General features: G+C 37.7%; 1 protein-coding gene across 4 annotated transcripts in view; it reads left to right on the top strand.

The window, feature by feature from the left end:
- CPQ (carboxypeptidase Q) overlaps window positions 1-13,660 on the top strand; it is a 439,142-nt gene that overhangs the window by 82,687 nt on the left and 342,795 nt on the right. For all 4 annotated transcript variants that reach the window (XM_045805901.2, XM_087864711.1, XM_087864710.1 and 1 more), the window contains exon 2: window positions 11,327-11,793. In XM_045805901.2, coding sequence (XP_045661857.2) covers window positions 11,361-11,793 — 433 coding nt within the window. In that variant the 5' untranslated portion in view covers window positions 11,327-11,360. The remainder of the gene's footprint in view (window positions 1-11,326; window positions 11,794-13,660) is intronic.

Genomic DNA, 13,660 nt, shown 5'->3' with positions numbered 1-13,660 from the left:
TCGAAACCAGGAAATTGCCATTGGGAAAATCTCGTTCACATTTCACCAGTTTTTACTAGGGACTTTCAAAAGATTTCAAACTCTATGTAATTTTTTTTTTTCTTAGTGGGTATAACTGAAGGTACAGTGGGAGGAAAGGTTCTTCTCTGGTCTCTTCCTTTTTTTCTATCTTGCCCTCCTGTCCCCCATCATGTGAAAAATAGATACTAGAAAACTAATATGAACAAATAAAGTCTGAACGCTTACTCTAAAAAGCAGTAAATTAGGTGCCAATGAGGACACATATGCTTATAAGAAGAAATAGTCTTATGGCTGGGAATTATCTGCTTAGACAGAAAGGTTAAGCTCAAGACAGTACATATTACTAAGCACTTTTCTTTAAATTATAAAGAGAGAAGAGCTACTCTTCAGCCTGGAATGTACATTCACTCCTCCTCCCCAACCCATATGCCTGCTAGCTCTTAGAGTTTTCCCAAACAAATTCATTTCCTGCCTATGCTTATTGAGTACCTACTAAATGTCAGATCAATGCTAGATCCTAGAGGTTCAAAGATGGCTTCTACACAGTTCCTGCCCACATTGAGTCCCCATTTTAGTGGGAGAGATATACATTTCGAATATAAATATTTTGAAGAAAGACAGCCAGTGTAGTAAAGAGAATGTATGGGAGGAGAGGAGGCTGGAGACAGGGAGATGAGTTCAGAGATTGCTGTGGTGGTTCAGGTTAAGGTAGTATGGCCAGAAACCAAACTGGTGAGGAAGATTTAGAGGGGAAAGGTAGATTTAGAGGGGAAAGGTAGAGATGAGTTCAGAGATTGCTGTGGTGGTTCAGGTTAAGGTAGTATGGCCAGAAACCAAGCTGGTGAGGAAGATTTAGAGGGGAAAGGTAGATTTGAGGGCTTTTTAGCACTTAAATTTGATAGCACTTAATACTCAAGTGGCTGAAGGGTTTAAAAGAGGGTGAGATGACCCAAATGGTGCAGATGATCAGTGGTAGAAATGCCATGCATCAAGAGTGGGCATTCAGGGAGAGGAACTGACTTGGGGGAAAAGTCATAAGAAGGGTTTAGATACGCTGAGTTAGAGGTGTCTGTGGGCATCCAAACTCAGAGAGCTTATTAACCTATAGCTGAGCTCATGCCATGCGTGGTAAATGAAGCCTTAAAGTGGATGACCTTCCCAGTTAGAATATGTAGTAGGAGAAGAGGGTCAAGGACAGAGCCATAGGGAAAAAAAAGCTTTGAAGGAGAGATGGAGAAAAGAGACCCTACAGAAAAAGGTTGGGAAGGGTTAGATACAGGAAGAAGGGTATTTGGAAAAGGAGAGGCTGTTCATAGAGTTAAATGTTTCAGATGTCACGTATGATAGGAACTGAAATGTTTTCATTGGATTTAGGAACAAGGGCATCCATAATGACTTTTGTGAGTTCAATTTCAGTTGGCTAGTAGGAGGAGACAAAATGGTAGACTGAGTAGTGGTTTTTATATATGACCCGATTAAGTGTTTGGTATAAGGTGATTTAGTCAAGTGCTATCATGGAGTGCAAAGAAAAGTGTGACTCCTATTAAAAATTTAAGAAAATCCGTAGTAGACTATTAGAGCTGGTATGCAACTCCTTATTTTGCACATAGAGACTTCCAATACATTGTTCAAAGTCATACATCTAGAGAGGGACAGCCAAGACCTAGTCCTGGGTCTCTTGACTCCCTTTATGAAAGCAACTTGTGAATATGCTACAATTTAAAGGAGCAAATTCATGTCCGATGCAGGAAAAGTAATCATGAAAGTGATGAATCAGAGCCATATACTTATGTTGTGAAATATAACTACTTGTTTGATGAATTTATTCATTTATTCTATAAATATTTATTGACAGGAATTTTGCTATTTGCTTAGTATACAAAATAAATAAAACATATTCCTTGCAGAAAACATGCTTGGTGAATTTTATAACTGTAAAATATTATCGCTATTAAGTGATATATAGTCCAGCAGGGTGACAGACACAAAAACATGGAGCATACAATGCATTGTTGAAAAGGCAGCGAGTAATCCTGCCTGGGAGCTGGAGACTGAGGAGCTGGACCTTGTTATGACTGCAACTTCTCCAAATGGAGAAAGAGTGAAAGGGCACTTTATTTATTTATTTTTTTAAAGATTTTATTTATTTATTTGAGAGAGAGAGAATGAGAGAGAGAGCACGAGATGGGGGAGGGTCAGAGGGAGAAGTAGACTCCCCGCCAAGCAGGGAGCCCAATGCGGGACTCAATCCTGGGACTCCAGGATCATGACCTGAGCCTAAGGCAGTTGCTTAACCAACTGAGCCACCCAGGCACCAGTGAAAGGGCACTTTAGCAGAAGGATAGCATGAGCAAAATCAGAGAGGCATAAAGAGTGTTCTGTGACATCAAGGACTGATACACAGCCTGTTGGGGCTTTGATGTCAGGGTGGGGGAACAGCAGGGAATGATCTTGAAGACTGCCATACCCATAACACTGAACAGCGAACAGTGGGGAAACAGATGTTGCAAGCCAAGGAGTCATTCGATTTAGGTTTAAGATAATTCTGGTGGCAGTAAGGAAGATGGGTTGGAAAGGGACCTGGCTCTAAGGCAAGGATATGTGTGAAAAAGTGTTTCAAATGAAGGATAATGAGGTTCTGAGCCAGGGGAGTGATGATAAGGTGGAGAGGAGGGAAATTAGTCAAGAAAGAACTTGAAGGTGGAATTACAGGCAGAACTTGCCAACTGTTCACCTGTTCTCCCTGAGAGAGAGGCAAGAATCCAATAATACACTGCAGTTTCTAACTTACTGAGTAGGGCAGACAACAAAGGAAGAACAGGTTTGGAAGGGAAGATTCTAGTTTGATGTTGAATATTGAGAATCCAGGTGCATGTGGGAAATCTAGGTAGACTGTAGGCCAGATCCTGGACCTTCCTTATGGTATCAGTATAAAAAATATATTTAATTATGGACCCCCAAGAAGCCCATAAAATAGTATAGCAGTTGGAAATGTATCACAGCTCAGTGAACAGAAAATCCAGCTAACAGTGGCTGAAACAAGTGGAGTGTATTTTCCTCACCTAACAGACGAGTTGGTGGTGCTGGTATTGGTTCAGCTGCTCAGTGATGCCAGGACCAGCTGTCTTGGACTTGCCCGCATGGTCACAAAGTGCCATATGCAGCTCTAGAATTGTGGCCACTTTCTTGTCGTTGGCTTCTGTCTGAGTCTCTTTGGATAGAACCGGGTCACAGGCCTCCTCTGGCTGCAAGGTCGGCTGGAAGAGTGAGGAAAAAAATTGTCCAGTTCACCTAAACCACTAGTTCACTATCCTATTAGATGCAATCCCTCCTTTTTAAAAAATAATAATTTATGGTACCTGTTTTATTATTCTGAAGAAGCATCACAGATAACCTGCTTATGTACATTTTTGATTAAATCAGTATGCTATCCTAACTATAATGTAGAGGAGAAATTAAAGGAAAGTAATTTCTAAGAAACTACTTCAAAATGTACATTTGCAGGCGTGACTCCACTAAACGTAATGAAGTAGTCGGATGCTTGCGTGGTGAATGTGACAGCATAGATGGCCCAGGGGTGTGGTGGTGGTGTTTCCAGGACCAGAAGCGGCGTAGTCATGAGTGTTTTGGTGAGATGAGGACCAGCCCACAGTAAAGTTCTGAAGAAAATAAAGCATAGTCCTCCCTGGATATACATGGTAGTTGCTTCTTGAAGAAGTTAACTTGCATCAAAACTATAAAAAAACTACTTTTGTACATACAATACAGTTAGGTTTAAGGTTCACATAATGGGTTTTTCACATTTAAAAAAAAATCTATGTGGAATGTTAGAGAGTTCTTAGTATACAGGATTGTACCCTGTGTCACAGTCCGTCTACTATCTGTGACCCCTGCCGAGTAATTACTAATAGGACCCCCACGCTCTCATGACAACCAGAAATGCTCCCTCCCCCACCACACATTCAAAAACGACTCCTAGGGGTAGCACCATCCATATTGAGAACAACTGGCTTAGATGAATGAGGCCGGACACTTTGCATTTCAAACAAAATTGAACTTTGGTTAGCAAGAAAAAGGGGGAATGGCTATGGAATAGATAATTAATAGTGCCTGCCAATAGCAGGAACTGAGTCTTGCTTATTTTTCTGTCTTCTCCAAATTCTTGCATAGTTCTGACATGTCATAAGTTCTCAATGAGCTTTCTTGAATGATTGAATGAATAATTGTAATATCAGCTATGGAAAATGGAAGCCCGGCACTGTGTGAATTTTGAATTTAATAAAGGAAAGGATGATCTTCCTTAAGATGGTTAAAGGGCTAATCATTATAAATCTAGGCATGTTAGCAGGAGTCAGAAAGTGAGCTTCGATGTGCCACTGTCTCTGCCAGCATTTAGAATTTCTGGTCTTTATGTCTGTGACATGCTCTAGAATGAGACTAAGAGTTAAATTTATATCAGTGAGCTCTGTTCAGCAATGGAAAGTTTAGGGGAAATATTTAAGTTTTCATGTAGGTAGTATATTCAGTCTTCAGAAGAAAAAAGTGACACAATTAAAAATCAGTGAAAGCCTCAGTCCCTAAATCCTACTCCTTCTGTCTTTCAGTTCATTCTCTTTTCATCGTGTCCCTTTCCACTTCACTTAGTCTATTCATCCTGGCATTTCTGTCATAGCCTGAGACATTTTTAAGCAATATTATTCTAGGAAAAATATTTAGAAATAGAAGCAAAGGATTTTGTTTTGTTTCCTCAACATATAAACCTATTATTAGAGAGAAAATAATTCACAGTAGGAGAAAAGTTGGTTTTGCTTCAGTTTGCTTCCAGATTTAAGTAAAAAAGAAAGAAAACGACATTATAAAGAACTTTATCTCTTTTTATGAAAAAGATAATCTGTAACTATGGATCATGAAGACAATATATGAAAAGCAAGTCTTTGTCAAATAGTGCTCCCAATTTCCTTTGAATATAGAACTTTCTGAATTCAAAGGCATGATACCGCATGGGTTTAAAAATAGTTGTTTAAGATTTTGAAGGGTATAATATTTAATATTTTTATAGTTTGAATTCAAGTAAAGGAACAATGACTTCAACCTTTGTATAAAAAATAAACAGTATTTTTAGAAAATGTGCAGTTTAAGTTTAGATATTTCATATGCCCTGTAATTGTTCAAGAGTGCACTAGATTTTTTTTTGTCACTTAGGCTACGAGTATTTAGGAATTTTAAATGGAAGAAAATCTTGAGTTTTTTTATAAATGAATTGCTTGACTAATGCACCTTTTGTAAGCGTGGGTTACTTTTCCCTCAGTGAAAATTCCAAGGAATAACCAGATAGTAATAAGTAGTGGTGTGTTTGAGGATTTTGAGGAACTTCATATGCTATCCTTGCCCTGAGGTGGAATCTGGATGCGTTCTCTGTGCTGAGGATATGGGAGGTAGTGAAGATCAGAAAGAAAAGAACAGAGGTATCCATCAACAAATGAATGGATAAAGAAGATGTGGTGTATATATATAATGGAATATTACTCAGCCATCAGAAAGGATGAATACTTACCATTACATCGATGTGGATGGAACTGGAGGGTAATATGGTGAGGCAAATAAGTCAATCACAGAAAGACAATTATCATATGGTTTCACTCTTACGTGAAATAAACAGGGCAGAGGACTGTAGGGGAAGGGAGGGAAAACAGAGTGGGAAGTTATCAGAGAGGGAGAAAAATCATCAGAGACTTTTAACTATAGGAAACAAACTGAGGGTTGCTGGAGGGGAGGTGTGTGGGGGGGATGGGGTAACTAGGCGATGGGCATTAAGGAGGGCACGTGGTGTGATGAGAACTGGGTGTTGTACCCAACTGATGGATCGTTGAATGCTACATCTGAAACTAGTGATGTCCTGTAGGTTGGCTAATTGAATTAAAACTAAAAAAACAAACAAACTTTTCTTCCTTTTTTCTCCTCCCTCCTTCTTTCCCTCCCCTCCCTTCCTCCCTTCCTTGCGTCCTTCCTTTTCCAGCTGCCTGAGGGATGGGAAACGTTCTTTGTATCCCTTGTTCAGCACCCTGGGGCGTTTTGCTCCCTATATGTTGGAGCTTCACCAGTAGATCTCAGTCGGACCCCGTTACTACTGTATCGTCCACTATTTACCCCCGACTACTTGCCCTTTCCTCCGGAGCCCATGTTTTGTAAAGCCACTGTGTCTTTGCTTGGGTTGTTCCCGTGTTGGGTTACCTTTTCTTCAGTGCCACTCCCACCTTCTTCACATGCCCTTCAGTACCCTTGAAACCTCAACTCAGGCATTGGCCTCTTCATCCCCTCCTCTCCTCTGTTCTCACAGAACCTTGTAACTGCCCTAGTTACAGGGATTTTTACATTCTGTCTTCCTATTTATACTTGGTAGCTCTTTGAGGGTGTGGATATTCTCTCACACATTTGTGTCTTCAGTGCTCAGTAGGTGATCAATAGATTTTTGGTAAATGAATGGCGAGATGAAGTTATGACCCAAAACAGAACACTTTTTACGGTTAATAAAAAGGAGATGTTTGAAATGAGTAGTACTACTTGTCTTTGTTGATCACCATAGAATTCTTTTCTCTCTTTGCAGGTTGTAAAAAAAAAAAAATACTACTCTAGCTTGCTTAACTTTATTTCACTGAAATGATGGTGTAGGGATATTTGTATATCTGAGCCAGGGCAGACTAGGTCTTTCAGGCCAGCAGATCCTCCGAGTGACCCTCAGGGAACTTTGCTTGGGTCAGTGTGGAGCCAGTGCTTTTTGGTAGATTAAAATAACTTCCAATGATTGCATCATTCATGATTTTATCAAATTCTTTCTTCTGTTGAGGGAACTATTCACATGTTTATCACTCATTGTGAAAAACTGTACATTTTGATTTTCCCAAAATTAGCTGTGAGCTACTAGGACTCTTCCCTAGTACTAATATGAAAAGATTTAGTGAGTAAATCTTTATTTGTGTTATCAAAACCCTTCTTGATTTCATACACCAAACTATTTCTACTTTTGGCCTATGTCTTTTCACACTGAGGAGGGCGGGTGTTTTTTGATTCTTTCATGCAAATGAACTGGTGCCTTTGATCATTCTTCTCTTTTGAATTGACTCCAAGTCCAGAATGAATTTTTTGGTGTATGGTGACCTTGCATGTGTGAATTGGGAGAATATTTCCTCAAGCTGTCCTTGATTATATTGGCCTTTATTTGGTTTTATTCTGTCTCTGTATTTCACTATTTTAATTTTTATTATAAAGCTCTATTTCTTGCTAGGAATGTATAAATTATATATTGGATTACATTATTTGGTTTTAAGTTACAAACTACAAATTACATATTTACAGTGTTTTTCATAAGTGGAATGCGATACAGCAATATTTTCTTCCATTTTTGTTACCTCTCCAACTATGTACTGTTAGTAATAAATATTATGTTCTACTATTTATTAATGAAAACATATCTTAGTTGGGCTAATGTGCCTTCCTAAAAAGAATAATAATAAAAGACTCTTGCAGTGTTCTACTGGAGAGATATATAATTATGCATTTTAGCCAAGAATTACATCAGTAATTTTCAGATTGTGTTCTAGGGAAAGCCAGGTTTAGAATCAACTAATATTTGTTTAGTGTTTACTTATGTCAGGTGTTTTAGGTGATTTCTTACGTAGTTCTGTGCCTTTGATCTTAGTAAACTTTCTAAAGTACTGGTATTACATTCAGGGAAAAACTGATCCATTGAAAGGGAACAAATCTATCATCTTTTAAATTAAACTACTTTTAAAAATAAGTATTTATTGCATTTGTGGGATTGAAGATAAAGTGTAGTTAAGTTATTAAGAACAACTCTCAAAGATACTGGTTTATGTTTTAAAGTAATTACATCATTTTTTAGTGTCAAAATTAATTTAACTGACCATGCTAGCAGGCATTAAGAATTATTATCAAAATGGCATGTTTTCTATTAATTCAACTGACATATATGCAAAGAGATGTAAAAATGTTAGATGCAGACCCTTATTTTCTGAACATATCTTCTAACCAGAATGTAGCCTAGGGATGATGTCCCAGTTGTCCCTCTGAAAGTGATCCCTTCTCTGCCTGTGGAGCCATTACTCGAGTCTGTCTTGAGATGTCATGTCTTCTCTATAGCTTTTCATGCTTTCTTTTGTTCTTCTCTGTGTTCTGGTGCTACTCTATATATGAGACTGTTTGAGTACATAGTTTTTGTTATAGTCGTTTGCTTCTCAGACTGCATTTGGGTGTCCTTCATTGAATTTCTATTATATGTAAATGCATACAGTTTCCTATAAGAAAACAATCTGTAATCCTCTGGGAAGTCTGCACTAGTTGGTGCAGTTACCTGTTTGATTGTACTTGCTGGTTTATCTGCTATCTAGGAATCACAGCACAGGCCCTGTTTCTGCAAAAGAAGGGTAGGGACTAGGGATTCCTAAGCTCTCCTGTATCTCCACAATATTGCCATTATAAGATTCTAATCCATCACTAGAAAGATATTATGGAATATTTAATGTTTAAGGGATGCTTAGAGAATTTTTTTTTAAAAGATTTTATTTATTTATTTGACAGAGAGAGGCAGCTAGTGAGAGAGGGAACACAAGCAGGGGGAGTGGGAGAGGAAGAAGCAGGCTCCCAGCGGAGAAGCCTGAAGTGGGGCTCGATCCCAGAACGCTGGGATCACGCCCTGATCACGCCCTGATCTGAAGGCAAACGCTTAACGACTGTGCCACCCAGGCGCCCTGCTTAGAGAATTTTTAATGAGAAGTAGATACTTGTGGTTAGTGTTAATTGATAGATGTGTCATTGACCTTTTCTTCTTTTTTTGCACCAAGACCACATTGAAAGAATGTACTTTGAAGAATAAATTGCAATCTGGTGAAATATTTTCATGGTTTAATAAAATTTAGCTTTTAAAAACAAGCATCAGTAATGGTGAGTATAGAAACCAAGAACCTTGCATATAAAGAGTTACAATAAAAAGGAGAGCAACATCAATGTATAGTTTTTATAATTTTTCAAAATATTTTTAAATATGATAGCAAGTTCTTATTCCTTCAGTTTCTTTGTAAAGGAGGCAAGGCAAGTACTCTAAGATCTAGAGAGATTAAGGGCTCATTCATTCCTTAAATGAAAATGTTCTGAGTGTTTATACGCAGATACAATGATTGAAGGTACAATGATGAATAATTTACCCTACTCGACTTCAAGAGTAGGAGAGACAAATTTACAAACAAATATTTTAGTTGATAATATTGTTAATTATGGTAGAAGCATGGAAAATGGTGCACATAACTCCGGAGTGGTATTTGGTGAGACTCCAAAGAAGAGGTGATTGTTAAAGCATTTTCATTAAAGAATGGGTGAAGATTTGTCAGAAAAAGAGGAATAGGGTGAGGAGAAGGGTCTTGCAGGAAAAGAAAAGGAAAATATGTTGAGATCCAGAGTTATGAAACGGCCTGGGTATTGGAAGAACAGTGTCAAGTTCAATGCAGCTAGAGCATTACTGTTCAATATAAATATAAATATGAAGTTAAAAATTTCAAATTTCATATTAAAACATAAAAACCAGGTGAATAATGTTATATTTTATTTAACCTAATACATCTGAAATATTTATGTTTTTTTCGTACTTAAGTATGAAGTATTTGATTTTAAAGATTAAATCAGGTCTGTATTTTACACTTAGAAAACATCTCAATTTGGGCTAGCCACAGTATCTAGAAGCTTCCCTAAGATGTGTGTGTGTGTGTGTGTGTGTGTGTGTGTGTGTGTGTTTAAGAGAGAAAGAGAGGAAAAGGGGAAGAGAGAAAGAGAGACTGAGAAAAAGAATGAAAGCATTTGTGGGGTGTCTGGGTGGCTCAGGTGGTTAAGCATCCGACTCTTGATTTCAGATCACGTCATGATCTCAGGGTCCTGAGATCAAGCCTGTGTTGGGCTCTGTGCTGAGTGTGGAGCCTGCTTAAGCTTCTCTCCCTCCCACTCCCTGCTCCTGTGCTCTCTTTCTCTCTCTCAAAACAAAACAAACTTAAAAAAGAATGAAAACGTTTGTGTGCTCTAGAGGGGGAAAAGTTGGAGCCATATTTTGAAAGCCTTGTATACTGGCTGAATTTGGAATTTATCCCTATAATATAGTAGCTTATTACTGTGATTCTCAAATTATTTTTGGTGAAAGCCTAGCTTTTAAAATTTCAAATTTGTTGCAGACTGATACTTTTTGCAAAATAGATCAGCAGTAAATTAGAAAAATGAAATGAAAGAGACATACAAAGAGAAGCACCATTTTTAAATCATTATATTTGACAAATTTAGTCAGCTGATTATAAAGATGTCTAAATTAATGCTATCCAATAGAACTTTTTATGATGATGGAAATGTTATGTCTGTGTTGCCCAGTATGGGAGCTACTAGCCACATGTGGCTATTAAGCATTTGAAATGGGGCTAGTAGGACTGAAAAACTAAACATTTTATTTAGTTTAAGTCAATTTAAATTGAAATAACTACATGAGGCTATTGGCTACTTTGTTGCACAGCACTGGATGTGTTTCCTCTTAATGTCTGTATCCACTGTAGACTAGTGAGAAACAGCTGTGGACTGGCATTTGTCCTCAGATCATCCTTAAAGTAGCATTGTTTAGAGCATGGACTCTGGAGTGAGAAATCCTTTGTGGGTCTATGGCAAGTCACCTAATCTCTTGCTACTCTGGAATTCTTATTTATAAAACAAAAGTAGTATTAAGAAACTGTTTCATAGAGTTGTTGTGAGGATTAAATTTGTAGCAGGTGGCATTAGGGAAAGCACCAAGAAAAGATGATATTTGCAGGATCCTCAATGGACGAGTTCAGTAGGCAGAGAGGAAAGAGCCTATAAGGTACAGAGAACTCTAAATCCCATCATATTCTATTTAGAGGGAGGGGCAGCAGACAGTATGGTTTTAACCCTACCATTTTAACCACCACACTGCTAACACTCTTTCTTTCTCTGTTTCCTAGTTGTCTTACTTTAACCTTTTAGCATATTTTAAACTGGATCACTAGGTAACATGCGATTCTGTGGTTTTAATAAATACTGCCTATTATGCCAATCATTGCCTCTTTATACTTCTTCATTCCTGGGAGTTATGTTGCCTGAATTTGATGGTGGAAGTTGGGCAGTGGTTGAGAAGGGAAGGGGACTCCTATTTGAAAAGCAAATCCCTGGGTTTGAAAACCCAATCCCTGGGTTATGGCAGATAGCTATGAGATTCTTTCCCCCTAAAACATGTTTCTTACTTTCATAGATTATTTTAGGAAGAAAACCAACGGGAAGAATCAATGAAGTTCCTTCTTTTCACGTTTGTTGGTGTTGTTCACCTGTTCTCGCTGAACTCTGGGAAAGCGATATATAAGAATGACAACTCTCAGAGGACTTTTCAAGAAATAAAAGAAGAAGTAGCCCGCTATGGAGATGTTGCTAAAGCAATCATCAACCTTGCTGTTTATGGTAAAGCTCAGAACAGATCCTATGAGCGATTGGCACTTCTGGTTGATACTGTTGGACCCAGACCGAGCGGCTCCAAGAGCCTGGAAAAAGCCATCCAAATCATGTACCAGAACCTGCAGGAAGATGGGTTGGAGAATGTCCACTTGGAGCCGGTCAAAATACCCCACTGGGAAAGGGGAGAAGAATCTGCTGTGATGCTGGAGCCAAGGATTCACAAGATGGCTATTTTGGGTCTTGGCAGCAGCATTGGGACTCCCCCAGAAGGTATCCTTTGTCTTTTCAAGTTAATTTGCTGTGTACGTTATAAAATCAGTGTCATGGAACATAGGTGATTACAGTATGAATGACTCATATTATAATTTAGGTGATAAGATGGACGATAGAATCATTTCTCATTCCATTGGCGTAATGAGTTTTCTACTCTTATATTCGTTTTTCTTCCTTCTTCCTTTCCTTCCTTTCTTTCTGAAAGAAAGTTTATTGTGTAGGGTCACTTTTTAAATGAAGATCTACAACTATTGATCCATGATATTTATCAGCCCTATTGCTTACTAATTTGTAACTAGTATACCATTAGTTTCATTCTATAGAGCATTGAGATAAATGTGTATAGGATAGAGAAACTGTAATTTCCTCCAAACAGCCTCAATGTACAGAAATTTTTAGAGTTAATGAAATGGGGAACAGATCTTTACACATGGAATTGATTTAATTATTTTTACAGAACCGGAGGCCTCAAATGCAAGGAATTACCCAGGGTGAATTTCTACCTTTACTTATCAGCACCCTAGTTCAGCTTCATCAGACAATATAAATGACTAGATCAGGGATATATAGCTAGTCACTAGTGAGCTGTCAGTCTTGGACTGTTCATGGACTGTTTTCATATGGCAGAGAAGCCATAATCCCACTAGGTCATAACATATGATCTTTTTTTATATATTACTGAATTGAGATTGCCAGTACTATCTCAAGTAGTTTTGCATCTATACTCATAAGGGATATTGGTCGATAGTTTTATTTTGCATGTGTGTGATATCTTCATCTGGTTTTGTATGAGGGTAATTCTGTACTCAAATAATTGGTAGGAAAGTACTACCTGGTCTTCTGTTCTTTGGGAGAGTTTGTGAAAGACTGGTATTAATTCTTTTAAGTTTTTGGTAGAATTCACAAGCCATCTGGTCCTGGGATTTTCTTTGTGGGAAGATCGCTAATTATTAACTTAATATCTTTCCTTGTTATAGATGTATTCATATTTTCTATTCTCAAGTCAATTTTAGTAGTTTGTGACTTCCTAGAAATTTATTCATTTTGCCTAAATTGTGTAATTTGTTGGCATATGGTTATACAGTATTTCCTTAGAAGTATTTTTATTTTTGTGAGGCTAAGGATCCAAATTACTGTTTGGTGTCACTTGCTTTCAGCCTGAAGGATTCTCTTCAGTTTTTTTTTTTTTTTCTCAAAGCAGGTCTGTTAGCAGAAAATTCTCCAACCTTTCATCCATTCTTATTTATTTATTTAATTTTCATTTTTGAAACACAGTTCTACTGCATATGAGATTCTTGGCTAACAATTTTTTACCTTCAGCACTTTGAATTTGTCGTCCATTGTCCTTTGGTCTCTGCCGTTTCTGATTAGAAGTCACTTGTTAATATTATTGGGATTCCCTTGTATGGGATGAGTCATTGTGCTCTTACCGATTTTCTTTTCATTTGTGGTTTTCGTCAGTTTGACTTTGATGTATCTAGGTGTGGATCTCTTTGCTTTTTTCTTGCTTGGAGGTTGTTGAGCTTCATGGATGTGTCAGTTTTGTTTTTTTTTTTTAAACCAATTTGGAAAGTTTTCAGCTATTATTTCTATGAATATTTTTCTACCCTTTTTTGCTTTTCTGGTCCTTCCACTGGGAGTATGTAGGTGCAATTTCCGGTGTCCCACATTATTCTGAGGTTCTGCTCATTTTTCTTCCCCCCTTTTTTCTCTCTATTCTTTAGGTTATATAACCTGTATCAGTCTATCATCAAGTTCACTTATTCTTTCTTTTGCCAGTTTAAATATACTGTTGAGCCCGTTACTGAATTTGTCTTTTCAGTTATAATTTTCAGCTTCAGAATTTTTTTCCTGCAAGTTTTGT

The sequence above is a fragment of the Ursus americanus genome, chromosome 9, assembly GCF_024610735.1.
Source record: "Ursus americanus isolate L20-20 chromosome 9, mUrsAme1.1.p, whole genome shotgun sequence".
Classification (NCBI taxonomy): domain Eukaryota; kingdom Metazoa; phylum Chordata; class Mammalia; order Carnivora; family Ursidae; genus Ursus; species Ursus americanus.
The sequence above is the reverse complement of the archived record's forward strand: the minus strand, read 5'-3'. Positions and strand labels throughout refer to the sequence as shown.